The 14,839-nt window shown below is 37.9% G+C and overlaps 1 protein-coding gene across 4 annotated transcripts in view; it reads left to right on the forward strand.

The window, feature by feature from the left end:
• The window catches only part of TBC1D9 (TBC1 domain family member 9), a 146,614-nt gene that overhangs the window by 84,974 nt on the left and 46,801 nt on the right, over positions 1–14,839 (forward strand). Inside the window, exons 1-5 of one of the 4 annotated variants that reach the window (XM_077139969.1) lie at positions 2,822–3,375; positions 5,823–6,051; positions 6,455–6,716; positions 8,542–8,749; positions 14,398–14,604. In XM_077139969.1, the coding sequence (XP_076996084.1) occupies positions 3,361–3,375; positions 5,823–6,051; positions 6,455–6,716; positions 8,542–8,749; positions 14,398–14,604 (921 nt within the window). In that variant the 5' untranslated portion in view covers positions 2,822–3,360. Of the gene's footprint in view, positions 1–2,821; positions 3,376–3,937; positions 4,810–5,822; positions 6,052–6,454; positions 6,717–8,541; positions 8,750–14,397; positions 14,605–14,839 lie in introns of those variants that run through there. The other 3 variants (XM_077139970.1, XM_077139971.1, XM_077139967.1) reach the window with 3 other exon arrangements.

Here is a 14,839-nt window from a genome sequence, read left to right on the forward strand (position 1 = left end):
TTTGTGACCCTGCTTTCACTCTCTTAGGCTATATAGCTCGAAGTAGGATTGCCAGGTCAAATGGTAATTCTGTATTTAATTTTTTAAGGAACCACCATATTGTTTTCCACAGTAACTGCATCTCAACAACAATGTGTTAGAGTATTGATGTCTCTACCTCCTCTCCAATCGTTGTTATTTTCTCTTTTTAAAATAATAGCCAGTGGGCCACAGTGGCTCAGCAGACAGAGTTCTCTCCTGCCATGCTGGAGACCTGGGTTCGATTCCCCGTGCCTGCTCGTGCGAAATAAAAAAAAAAAGAGCTGTTCTAGTCAGTGTGAAGTGATATCTCATTGTAGTTTTCATTTGCATTTCTCTAATGCACTTATATATCTTCTAGATAGAAGAAATAGAAATCACTATTTTACCCTTTGCCCATTTTTTATTGAGTTGTCTTTATTGTTGCATCGTAGGAGTTCTTTATATATTCCAAGAGCATTATAGTTTTAGCTCTTATGTTTGTATTGATCCTTTTTGACTTAATTTTTACTTATGGCGTGAGGTAGGGGTTAGGATAATTTGTTATATCAATTTTTGTGAACTTTTTGTGCCCTTTGCCTACTTTTATAAAAGATTTTTTATCATATTTTTCCTTAACTACAAAAGTATTTGTTTATAAAGTATATTAGCTCTTTATCTGTGAAATATATTGTAGATATTTTCTCTAAGATTATCATTTGTTTTTTTACTTTACTTATGGTAGTTTTTTACTATGCAAAATTCTTAATTTTAATTTACTCATTAGTTAGAGAGCCTTTTTCTATAATCAGGTTAAGAAGGAATTCTAGGTAATAATCTGACAGTGTGCTTCTCATTAAAATTCCACAGCACAGCCAGTTTTTATTTTCTTCTACTTTACTAGAGTTTTTACATGAACATGTAGTCTTTTTATAATGGGAAAAATAATTTTTAAAATATGAATGGAATCACATTACTCTTTACAGTCTGATGTTTTAAAAGAAGAGTGATGAATTTTAACTGGACCGTATAAAATTAATAAGAACTGAGCAGTACAAAGCACATATAATACTATCGACACTTTCTTTCATTCCCTCCTCTAAATAAACATTTTATCACTGCTTCAAGATTGGTAATTTCAGCTTCTTCTCCATTTTTATTAAAGAGATTAATGAAATGGATAAAAATCGGGTGATGGGGGGACAGTGGAAAGGCTCAGTTAGAGCAAGGAGACAGCAGGTTCCAAATAACAAAAAAAAATTCTTGAATATCTCAGAGTCATTTTGTTGATAATATCAATCACTTTTTATAACATCTTCATTTTATTTCTAAATCACATATCTGTATTTCTGGGAAGTAATGTAAATGGGGGAAGGTCTATGGATTCCTAATTTGATTATGTTAGAGAGGCTGGCTGAAATGGGGCTGAGCTTAGGGAGGACACAAATTCTTGGAGCATCATCTCCACCCAGGAGCTATTTGTGAGGTTTTTAGTTACTTCTCATAGTGCGCCCTCAAATGTTAGCATCTTTTGAAATGTAGCACAAATAAAGAGCTGCACAAAGAAACCAAAGCTTAGAAGGGACAGTAGCAAGAAGGAAAAATCAGAAAACACCACAAGGACAAATAATGTCAAATAGTCACTTTTACACTGTTTTCATTACACCAAAAATGTCAGATTTAATTCCCCTGAAACTAATTATAAGGAAGGAATTCCTGTTAATGCAGTTATGTGTGAAAAGATGTTATTCATGTGCAAAGGAATGGTTTAAGCGTTCAAAGACTTCCAATAATTAAGGGAACCAACAACTTTATTTGTTGTGAAAATTTAATTAAATTTTATGAAATATAAATATAATATTATAACTTCAGAAACATCCCTCATCCAACCATTATAGATATTTTTGTGTATTACCTTCTAGACTTTTAATATTCTATTTAATATAATAGTACTCTTTTTTATAAAAGAAGTTGTGGGTTAACAGAACGGTCATGCATAGCAGTCTCATTGTACATATAGTTTCTAGCCTGATCTTTTTCCCTTGATGGGTAACTATGCCATTTCTATATAGATATTTTGTTGTGATTTTAATACTTGAATCTTATTCCATAATTGATTTTTCCATTACTCTTTTTATGGAAGTCATCATAGCTTGAAGATGTGTGTGGGGTGAGCAGACAAAAACTTTAATACAGTCAACACTTTTGTTCATTTAGCATTTTCCACAGATTTCTCTTTTTTTTCCCCCTTTGGGATAGATTCCAAAATGTGGATTATTGGATTAAGGCAATTTAAGAATTTTTAATGAACTTTTAAAATATCGTCAGTTTATTAGAATACGTGTACTGTGGCACCGATGCTTGTGTTTGGCATTGTAGTTTTCAAAATGGTTTTTCAAAGTGGATAAGTAAAGTCAGTATCTTATGGTTTTCATTTTCTATATTTGATTCATTTTGAGATTGAACAATTTTTTCAGATTTGCCAAACTCATTTTTCCCTTTTTGTGATTAGTCTGTTAATATCCTTTTGTATGTTTAAAATTTTCTTGGACATCCAACATATTGGATTGTATTAATTTTCCAAAGTTTTCAAGTGCTACTGTCTACAACCAGGGGGACCTATTTATATTGTGTAGAAAGGTAACACCTACGGAAAGAACATATTGCATCCCTTTATTCCATCATTTAGCTTATCTTGGCTACAATATTAGGGCAAACTAAGGAAAAGTTGTGCATCCTAGACCCTCTCTTTTCTTAAAAGCCTGCTGTCCCCTAAAATAGCTTATTGCTCAATATTGATCTCCTCTGCCCTCCACCCACATCAGCACCTCTGTTCTCTTGGTGCTGTAATATCAGAAGCAATTTGAGGAAACCAATCTTATACCAGCCATACTGCCCTCCTGTATGATAAAAGAACAGGAGTCAGCAACTGGTATTCAGCTCCCCAAGGGTTGATAACGCTTAACCAACCTTAGATTCAGAATTCTGCAACTCTGATGACACAATAAAGACTAAGATATAGTACTTACATTCTAGTAAGGATAGACAACATATAGTCACCTAATAGTCCTTTCTTGAACATCTTTTAAGTGCCAGATACTGATGATCAAAGAAGGTTCAGGACACCATCCCTATCTTTGGAACTCATCTTCAGTGGTGGAGAGACAAACAAAATATTTTCAGCCAATATGTAAATTAAGAGAAGATAGGGGTGAGAGTGCCTAGTCCTCACATAGGGCTGGGTTGGTTTCACAAATGAACATGATATTTAAGTTGAACCTGGAAAGGTTGCTTTTGGCAGACCAAGAAAGGATTTTACAGCTTGAGATGCAGTTGGGACTCTTTCTTTTTCACTGAGAGCCTATGGAAGTTTTTAAGGTGGGAATGCTTTGGTGAGCTCTCTGCTTCAGAAAGTGGTTTTGTATGAAATGTATCAGAGGATAGAAAGACTCTTGCTGGGATGCCAGTTGGTAATATTGCAGTAATTTGTGGACTATGAAGAGGGAGCATAGGAGAAGAATAGGTTGGAGACTTATTTTTGGGTTATGTATGCATAATAAGCCTACTGTTTGTCTTAACGGTTATTGTTGTTTGCTTGTTTTAAACTGTAATTGAATAGTAATAGAAACTAAGGAAGTCTAAAGCCCTCCCTCCCACTTTCACTAGTCGTTAGCACCACTTTTGGCAATAAGGGTGAAAGATCTGGCAGTGAGAGTAAAATTAGCCAGAAATAAAAGAACAAATACTGTACGGTCTCACTAATATGAACTAATATTAATGAGTGAACTTTGAGAGTTAAAGTTGAGAGCACAGGTTATCAAGAAATAAAAAATGTTCAAGATTGAGCCTTTGATGTTGAAGGAATACGGATTGTGCAACAGGACTGATTGTAAAAATTTAGAAATGGATAGCACAATACTACCTGATGGTAGCACAATAATATAAGTACACTGAGTGAAGCTGAATGTGAGTATGGTTGAGGCAGAAGGGCTGGGGGTACGTATGAAACCAGAAGGAAAGATAGACGATAAAGACTGAGATGGTAAAACTTAGGAATGCCTAGAGTGGATAATGATGATGATTAAATGTACAAATATAAAAACGTTTTTGCATAAGGGAGAACAAATTGCAAAGGGTTGAAAATGGGTGGTATATGGGAAAAAGAAGAATCAATGAAAGCTAGGGTCTATAGTCAACAGTAACATTATAATATGCTTCCACTGAATGTAACAAAGCCATTATGCTAAAACTAAATGTCAACAAGCGAGGGGTATAGGGGAGAAGTGTGGAGTCTATAAGGAAGAAAAAGAAATGTCTGTATAGATTATGGTGATGAAGGCATGTTTATTTACTTCAGTTGGATTGTATGATGTGCAAATAAAATTGTTTAAAAATGAAAAAAAAAAAGGTCTGGCAGTGAAGGTATAACTCAAGAAAGATTCTCAATGCATGGTGCAGAGTCAACTGTATTTAATGTGGTGAAGGAGAATCATGGATAGGCGAAGGTTCACAAGGAAGTGGAAATTGAACCAAATTTGGGGAATTTGTAGAATTAATGAAATCAAGAATAGTCTGATTTTAGACAAGCAGAATGGCCAGACCACAGGTGAGAAGGTGGGAAAGCAGCAAATGACATGATCGGGGCCTCAGGGTACTTGAGGCAGGCTAGAGCAAAATTACTAGTGAGAAACTTTGGTTGGATGTAGGTACAAGAGAAGAAAAGGTTGCAGGGTTGGTTGGATCCAAAATGTGCATGGTCAGGAATTTTGGGCTTTATACTCATTGAAGTGGGAACCACTGAGGATTTTGACGGTAAGAGTTTCAGGTAGATAAATTTGTAGGGACTATCCAAGGTGTAGTAGAGTCAGAAGAACCCAAAACTAAGAATTCTAGATATGAGGCAGGTGCAGTTTCTGTGCTTGGGATATGGAAGGCTCATTCATTTCGAAAAGAGTCAAAGAGATTGCCCAAGTTCACATAGGCATGTAGTGGTATTTTGAGGATCTGAACACAAGACTTTCATGCTTAGAAGTTCTTTCAGATGTTTGCAGTACTACCTTGATTTCAGAGAAAATTCAGATAGAATGAGAGGAATCTGATAATTAGAGAGTCAAAGGTAGAAAAGGGAGCATCTTTATCAAGAAATGTAGGTAGAAGCCAATTTTCAGTGAATTACAGAGGAGCTATTATAATGATTTAATAGTTGATTAAGCTGTCACTTGATATGCAACTATTTCATTACCTGTCCAACTGCCCCCAAATTGTGCATGTAATATAATTTTTGTTCTCATAGTCACCCTTTTCCTGTTCAGATGGCTGGTTGTTCCTCTTCCCTAGATTCCCTGACAGTTATTCATGGCCCTAAGACAGAAGGTCAGACGTGCATTCTGGTCTTTCTTTCCTGTCTCGTCTCTGGTCAAGTTTGCTACGCTTGATGGAATTGTGTTGATTTCGAGAAAGTCAGAAATTGACCTTTGGGTGGACCCTGTCCTGATAAGATAGCAAAAGTAATAGAAGTAGCAAAATCTTCACATCTCATTTATAAAACAAAACCCTCGGGCTTTGCTCCAAGCAAATCTAATAGAATGGTGAACACCGATAAGCAGATAATAACATCTATATGGTCATTTGAAAATCTTTTAGGACACAAATGCTATGAGTAATTGGTTTAGAATTTAGGGGTAGCCTGAGAATAGAATTCGTCAAATTTTTTTTAAAAATTCCACCTTAGGAAATTTTATCTTTTCAAATATATAAGCATAAAGAAAAACTAACTGCATTTATATTAATGCCAGTTGTGTGCTTTGTGTTTTATCCTTCCCTAGGGCATCATTGCTGAGTATAACAAAATCAATGATGTAAAGGAAGATGATGACACAGAGAAGTTTAAAGAAGCCATTGTGAAATTTCACAGGCTGTTTGGGATGCCCGAGGAAGAGAAGCTCGTCAACTATTACTCTTGCAGCTACTGGAAGGGGAAGGTCCCCCGTCAGGGTTGGATGTACCTCAGTATTAACCACCTTTGCTTTTATTCTTTTCTCATGGGAAGGGAAGGTAAGTTGTTTTCAGAAGGAACCTTTGGAAAGACCACCGATATTTGCTCTGGCTCTGTAAACCACTTCAGAAGATCATAAATAAATCTATAGTTAAAAATGGGTCAACATTATTTTTAACTATTTAACAAATGAATTGAACTCCTTCAGTTCAAAAATTGTAAGGAAATTAGCCATTAAATAATAAAAATTCCCCAAGGTACACTTGGTTTAGTAGATAGGTATTCAAATCCCTAATCATTATGAACTCACACCTTATGGCATCCACATTTGCCTCTTAACCCTGACCTAAAAACAGACTCAAAGGAGTTTGGCAGAACTGGTGGGTAGGGGAGCGAGGATGCGAAATCTGGAAAAAATGATAAGGAGCCAGGTGTTGACCCAACTTTGTTCCCTTTGCTCAGCCAAGCTGGTAATCCGATGGGTGGACATCACTCAGCTTGAAAAGAATGCCACACTGCTCCTACCTGATGTGATCAAAGTGAGCACGAGGTCCAGCGAGCATTTCTTCTCAGTATTCCTCAATATCAACGAGACGTTCAAGTTAATGGAGCAACTCGCCAACATAGCCATGAGACAACTCTTAGACAATGAAGGGTTTGAACAAGATAGATCCTTGCCCAAGTTGAAAAAGAAATCCCCCAAAAAAGTATCCGCTCTAAAACGGTAGGTGATGAAGATTCAGTACTTCAGACTTTAGAAACAAGAAACCTATCAGTTCATTGATTCAGTTTAACCTCTTCTGAACAACAAGTGTTTTGAACACTCTTCTGGGTGTAGATACAAAACTGACAAAACTCCCTGAAGTTCACAGTTCAGTAAATGAGACAGGCAAGGGTAGCTCAAGCACAGTATTGTGGTAACTCTTCTGGTCTTATGAACAGAGTGCGGTGGGCACACAAAGAGGGTGTGGTTAGCTCCGCCCAGGTGGGCAGAGGGGTTGGAAAGGTCTCTCAGTGGAGGCTACTTTGAGCTGGGCTTTGAAGGGGTAGTAGAAGTTACCCATGCAGGTCTAGTAAGATGGATATTTTAGGCAGAAGGTGGAATATGTGGGGACACACAAGGGAAAAACCCTGAGGGAAGCAAGACCACGACCTGGCTGGAAGATGGCAGAGCATGGCATGAGGAGAGGCTGCAGAGAAGCCTGGAGGTCTGGATGTGTTAGTCAAGCTGCTGAGAGGATGAGGGAAAAGTTGATGATCTCTAAGGTTTCTACCCAAAGTGATTGTAGGTATGAAATTGCCATTAACTGAAATGGGGAATGAGAGAAGGAAGAACATGTCTAAAGGACATGGTAGCTCAGTTTTGTTCATGATGAGTTACGTGTCTTACAGGACATATAATTGGAGATGTAGGTTAGAAGATGGGAGATTAGTCGAGAAAGATGCACAGAATTGAAAGGTATTGTTGTACAAGCGGGAGTTGAAGTCTGAAAAGAGGTCACTGCAATTAAGATGTCTGTGGTAACTTAGACATGTTTTAGTAGCGTGGTGGAAGGATAGAAGCAGTGACTGCAATGGGCTAAATAGCAAGTGAAAGATGAGCAAAGGGAATTTGGCAAGTTTAGACTGCTTATCCAAGAAATCCAATGGTGAAGGAGGGTGGGTTGCTTTTTTTTTTTAGAATGGAAAAGATTTGAACCAAGGATAAAATGAGGTAGGCAGATGGGAAGTTTGTTGGCGAGGCTAGAAATGTAGAGGCCGAAGGAGAATAGAGAATGAAGTGATAATTAACATTGTTTAAAGTAATGTCTTATAGGGCATGGAAACAGATGCTTGTATTGCAGATATCTCTCCCTTTGAAATGGGAAAACAAGAACAGGCAAAGACAGAGGAAGTTCCTGTACCAAGACCTCTATTTGCTCTATCTAGCCAGAAATCAGACTGTCAAGGGGCTGAGGTCGTGAGCTTGAGGGGAGGGGTTTGAAACAATAAGATGAAAAGGAAAAAGAACTCTTCAGGGAAAAGATTGTCATCAACGGAAGACCCAGCTGAGATTGGAAACCCTAACAGTGCAAGATGTAGGTTGTTTTTGTGTCCCTGCATACAAAGTTTGTCTGTTTAGGGAATACAATAACTTCCAGCAGGTTCATGTGGCTTGTTTGCATTCTTGTTAGGTCTTTCTTAAAAGATAAGGCCCCAAAAGTGGCTCTTCATAAGTATACATTATTAATCTCTTTTGAAATTATTGCATTCCTTTAGAAAGGCAATGAGCTTCCTGTTCAAGATTAGCTTTCCTAACCGCCTATAACATTTGATGGATATTGACTGTAAAATGACCATAAAAGAGACCTAAATATATTTGAAGGATTTTATTAGGCTTTTGGATCACTAAGTTGGAGTTAACTCTGATACAAAGCTCAGAAGGTAGGATGAATCTGGCAGGATTTAGGGAGGGGAAAGATGGGTTGAAGGAAACTGCATTGCTGAATCATATAGAAGGAATTAAACATTTTTCTTGCATGAGGTGAGTTATTACTATTGCTTTCCAGAGATCTTGATGCCAGAGCAAAGAGCGAGCGATACCGAGCTCTTTTCCGGCTGCCCAAAGATGAAAAGTTAGATGGCCACACGGACTGCACCCTCTGGACTCCATTTAACAAAATGCACATTTTGGGGCAAATGTTTGTGTCCACAAATTACATCTGTTTTACCAGCAAGGAGGAGAACTTGTGTAGCCTCATTATCCCACTCCGTGAGGTAAGTGTTGGCTAAAAGTGGATAATTTAAGAGTTTTATCTGTAATATTTTCCTGTGTGAACCAGGACTATTATTTTTACAAGCAATTGGTTAGTTTTTTTTTTGTAAAGTTTTTGAAAAACCTATTTTTAATTTTAAAATAATTTTAAAATCTAATAATTTTAAATTTACAGGAAAATGGTGAAGATGGGACAAAGAGTTCCCGTATATCCTCCATTCACTTTCCCTTGTTATTAGCAGCTTACATTAGTATGATATATTTGTCTCAATTAATGAACCAATATTGTTTAATCATGATTAATTAAACTCCATACTTTATTCCGATCGCCTTAGTTTTTAAGTAATGTCCTCTTTCAGTCCAGCCAGGATACTGCAGTCCACATTCCATTCAATTCTCATGTCTTCTTAGGCTCCTCTTGGCTTTGATAACTTTTCAGATTTTCTTTGCTTGTTTTTCATATTAGAGAAGTTGTGGGTTACGTGCAATCATGCCCCCAAAACAGAATTCTCATGCACTCCTCTATTATTAACCCATTGTATTGCTGCAGGACATTAGTTACAATTGACGAAAGCACATTTTTATAATTGTATGATTAACTAAAGTCCATAGTTTAACCTAGTGTTCATTGTTTCTATTTGCATTTATATGGATTTTTAAAAAAATTTTATCCTAGTAATATACACAACCTAAAATAGCCCCCTTTGACCACTTTCAAAAATGTAATGCGGTCCTGTTAATTACATTCACAGTGTTGTGCCGCCATCACCATCTGCCATTATCAACACTTTTCCATTGTCCCAAATAGAAATTGTTCCTCTGAAACCTGATTGGCTTTTAACCACAGATGAATGTCCAGGGTTCCATGGTGGCACCTGTTCCCCTTTCTAGTGTGGTCCCTGCTGTCTGTGACTGTGGGTTCTGTGAGGTCTCTTCCCCCAGGGCTGTGGAGTTCACAGCACCAGAGCCGCTGGGTCAAAAGGGGACAGTTTAGACTGTGAGCTGGAAGCCAAGTGTTGTTCAGATCTGGTCTGAGACCCACCTCAGATCTTCTAAATCTGAATCTCTGCAAGATTTGGAGTCGGTATTTTAATAAATTCCCTAGCTGAGTCTCATGTACACTATCATCTAAGAAACATTATTGTTGGACCTGGAGTGGAGATGGGTTCCATCACATCTTCATGGCCTTCAGTTACTTTGGTACTTACTTGAAAGCTTTGCTCCAAGATTCGGAGATGACAAGGATTCCCAGAATAGGCTGTCAGGGGAGCAGCAGTGCAGGGGACAGCAGCCCTGCAATTTCTACTTTTCTGGAGGTAAAGGAGATCAAATGCTTTGGTCATTTAATAAAAATTGATCCTTTGTTAAGATTCCCTATAGCAAAGGATTCAAGTTTCCTTCTGCCTTCTTTTTGTACTCTTTTTAAAAATTATTTTTGTAAGTGTTTCAGTTTGGTAAAGCTGCTGGAATGCAATATACTAGAAATGGGTTGGCTTTTACAATGGGGATTTATTACCTTATAAATGTACAATTCTAAGGCCATGGAAATGTCCACATTAAGGCATCAACAAGACGATACCATCTCTGAAGACAGACTGCCAGCATCTGGGACACCTCTGTCACACGGGAAGACATATGGCCGGTGCTGCTGGTCCTTCTCTTCCAGGTTTCATTGTTTCAGCTTCTGGCTTCAGTGGTTTCCTCTCTTAGCTGCTGTGGGTGTGTTCTTTTCTCTCAGCCTTTCAGGGGCTTCCTTCTAAGCTCTGGGCTTTCTCTGCATGTCCCCCATCCTCTCACAAAGGACAAGGGATCAAGACCCTCCTCCCCCAGATGGGGTGGTTCAAATCCCAACCAAAACAACCCAATCAAAAGGTTTCACCCACAGTAGGTCCACACCCACGGGAATGGATCAAAAGGACAGGGCAAATTTCATTCTCTGTTTATTTCTTGTTTAAGCGTAATGTATCATCATTGCAGAAAGGAAAAAGGTTTTAAAAGTACAGACAATAAGAAAACAAAATTCACCTCCAGTCCCACCACCCAGAGAGAACCACTGTTAGCATTTTATTATACAGCTTTCCATTTTTATCTCTTCACTGCTGTGTATATGACATTTAAAAATTTAGAAAAATGATGTCATAGGATAGAGACTTTTTGTTTTCTGCTTATTTCCCTTAGTAATAAGTATATCTTAAACTTTTCTTCAAATCATTAAATATTCTTCTACAATGTAATTTTTAATGACAGCATTCTATTCCATTAAATGGCTATCCATCATTCAAATGTTGTATCATTGGGCCTTTTAATTGTTTTTATTTTTTTCCTCCCAATCATTACACATAATTGTCCTTAAATGAGAAATTCCTAGTAGATTGAAGAAAATGCAAAATGTTAGGCAACTGACGAATCTAGTTTTCCTTTATATAGGGTGAGCTAACTGGTGTTAAGCAGTTGTTGGGGGTGGGTCATCGAATGTGGATCATCCAAGAGTACTTATAAGTGGCTCTGAAATGAATTTTGTAACTTTTCCAAGCAAGTTTACCTTCTTAGTAGTCTTTGCCATATGCTGTTATTAAACTTAATTTTCTTCTTCAAGTACTATCTGAATGTAGTAAAGCAAAGTTGCCTTGAGTGTGCATGAAGTCCAGAAAGGAAGCCCATTCTGGAATTAAAGCTGTACTGTGGATATGCTATGAATGAATCTGAGCAAGTCCCCCTTCTGTGTATTCAGAGAGAAAAGAGGAGCAAAGGGGGATCTGGAAGCAGCTTTCTAAATATCTCCTCTCCCTCTGTTTACCAAGCCTGGATCTTGGGTCAAATTAGCTCTTTTCACATCTTAATGTGATTTAGGATGCTGTGGTGAAAGCATAGGGGAATTGAGAGAAAGATACTTGATATTCTCAACCCATCTCACACACAAGCCTTTTGCTCTCTAGTTTACCCTGATAAATAGTAAGGTAGAGATAATTCAGTCATATTTCAGGGTAAATCAGCAGAGGGACATTTACAAATAAAGCACGTTAGGTTTGGACACAGCTTTAAAGAAATGTTAAATGAGACCATTGTACCCTTCCTTTTAACCTAATGAGTCATTGAGGTACACTAATGGTAGATTCCTAACCTGACTAATGGAAGAAACCAAGGGCTTAATGTAATTTTTATTACTGTAAGGTAACAATAATGTCAGAAAAGCAATTCATCTGGGGTCTGTTTGAGTAGAGAATGGTCTCTATTTGAACTGGGCACCTCCTAAACCAATCTTAAGCTGATTGGTCAGCAGGAGCCTCCACGGGAATATTGCATCCCACACTGAGTGAATACTTTTAGGATTGCATAGGCCCGCCATCATTATTTTTATTGAAATTTAAAAATGAACGGAAATATTGACTGCAGATTGTTAATATGCATTCCACAAACGGATTTAAAGTGGCCCAAACCTATAGATGTTAAATGTTTCGACTTCTGAAAGTTGCCTTAAAATTTGCATGGCCCCCAGTGTTATAAAATGGGTTTGGTGGGCCCATAATGGAAAAAAAATGGCAGGACCTGGTTTCTACAATCAGATTTTATAAATGCATAAGTGCATACATTTATATATATTTTAAAAGAATCTCCTAGAAATACCTGGGGTTGCACATAGGCTTTTCTTTTAATTAAAAAACAACAACAAAAAAACCACCCTGCTGGAGGTTTTAACGAAATTACTGAAACAGCCAGGCAAGAGGATAGAGTGATCTGATTAGGGATCCTCATTAGATACAAATTTCAGATGATGTTTTTCTTTTCATTCATAAATTTACCATGTGAGTGTTCCTTATTAAACATCAGAATTTGATTAAATTCTACTCTATTTTATAGCCCAAGTTGGTAATGAAATTTACATCTCATTATGTTGTAGGAAATTCTAATGTAGCTGTTATTTTCTCCTAGTGGCACAAAGTTTATGGAATAGAATTCTGCCAGAAGTCATCTGGCAGTGAAAACATATCTTGTAACCTGCCTGGGTATTCACATGTTTTCTGAGGGAGCAATCTGTTGTTTCCATATTCATAGCCTAGCCAGATAAAGGACTTTTCACTCTTCCTTTTTCAAGATCTGCAGCATCCACATATGTGCTTTAGACACAGAACCTAAACCTTTAATTCCCTCAGCATTTGCCATTTAGTCCCTGACACCTGGTGGCCAAAAGAATCAGCATAAATTTGATGTGAGAAAAGGAGCTTTTATAGATCCTTTAAAAATAAACATTGTTTACTACATGCCCTCAATGTGGTGGGAAAATCCTTTTCATGATAGGAGTTTATTTTTCTTATTTCTCTAGGTTTTTTTGTTGTTGTTTTTTAATTAAAAGAAAAGCCTATGTGCAACCCCAGGTATTTCTAGGGGATTCTTTTAAAATATATATAAATGTATGCACTTATGCATTTATAAAATCTGATTGTAGAAACCAGGTCCTGCCATTTTTTTTCCATTATGGGCCCACCAAACCCATTTTATAACACTGGGGGCCATGCAAATTTTAAGGCAACTTTCAGAAGTCGAGTGCATGAAAAGTTTTTAAGTCCTGCTTTGGAGGAAATATATTTCATGTGAAAATGATAACATATAGGTTAAAGTTGATCCTTCAATATTGCCTGCAGGTTGGAAATGAGGAGGGGAAGAGATACTTAGGTTTAAGGATATAGTCAGAGCTGCTGCAAATACATCATTTGTCTGGGACTTGCCTTGAGAATTTTTTTTTTATAATGTGCTGAAGAAAATAGTCTTAATGCATCTGTTCTAGCTCCCAGTTGATGAAAATTCCATTATAAACCGCCAGATATATGTCCTCAGTAGAGAGCTGATGCAGACATCTCCCCTTCCTACTTTTCTGCCGACATGGTAGACGTATTTAGACACACGTGCACACGTGCATGCACACATGCACACGCAGGGTCTGGCAGTGCAGATAGAGTCGCAATCGAGTTGTTTATATCATGTCTGTTCATAAATCGAGCCTTTAAAACTTTGAAGTGGCAGAAGATGAAGGATGCAAAGCCCTGGAGTCAAATGAGGTGTGTAAAGGATTGTTGGTGTTTGAAAACCATCCCGACATCATGTGTGGTAACAGAAACCAGTATCGTGGGTTGGTTCCTGTCTCTCAGGGATGATGAAGCAGCTTTAAGACCTGTTATATAGTTCCATGAAATTTTAATGAAAATCAAACCTTTATAACAAAGTTTCTCAACCGCACAGTTAACATTTTGGGCTGGAAGTTGTGGGAGCTGCTTGGTGCACCATAGCAGATTTAGCAGCATCCCTGCCCTCTTCCTTCTAGATGCCAGGAGCACCCCATCCATTTGTGACAACTGGCACTGGCTCCGGATGATGTCATCTGTCTCCAGGGGGTGCAGAATCACTCCCAGTTTAGAGACACGGATTTAGAAAGACCATCAACCTGATTCTACTTCTGGCATCAGCTCCGTTTTGACTTGTTATGAACTGTTAATTTATTGGAACAGAGGCAAAGAATTCCAATTTGCCTCAATAAATTACGGGGGTTCCGACATGACATAATAGTGCAGGGTTTTTTCTTTAGAGCAACTATTAAATAGGCTGCCGTTGGGAAATTCCTGGAAAGTAATGTTCTGTGTTTCATGTTTCCTTTCAGGTGACAATTGTGGAAAAGGCAGATAGCTCCAGTGTTCTCCCCAGTCCCTTATCCATCAGCACGAGGAACAGGATGACTTTCCTATTTGCCAATTTGAGAGATAGAGACTTTCTAGTGCAGAGGATCTCCGATTTCCTACAACAGACGACTTCGAAAATATACTCGGATAAAGAGTTTGCGGGAAGCTACAATAGCTCAGATGATGAGGTCTGTGTAGAATTCAGTGGCCAGGAACTACAACCCCAGGGGTGTTTCTGCTTTGTCCTTTTGTTCTGTCCGAGTATGCTCATGTCCTTGTGCATTTTGTTAGGCTCCCACTGTCTTTGCAGCTGTGCTAAGTTAAACCACATACCTTGATGCCCAGAGTCATATCTCAGCAGTTATTTGAATCCCATAGAGTTTGCATTTGGGGTCACAGAGCAGTGGCGTACATTATATAGAG

The sequence above is a fragment of the Tamandua tetradactyla genome, chromosome 22, assembly GCF_023851605.1.
Source record: "Tamandua tetradactyla isolate mTamTet1 chromosome 22, mTamTet1.pri, whole genome shotgun sequence".
In the NCBI taxonomy this organism is placed as follows: Eukaryota; Metazoa; Chordata; class Mammalia; order Pilosa; family Myrmecophagidae; genus Tamandua; species Tamandua tetradactyla.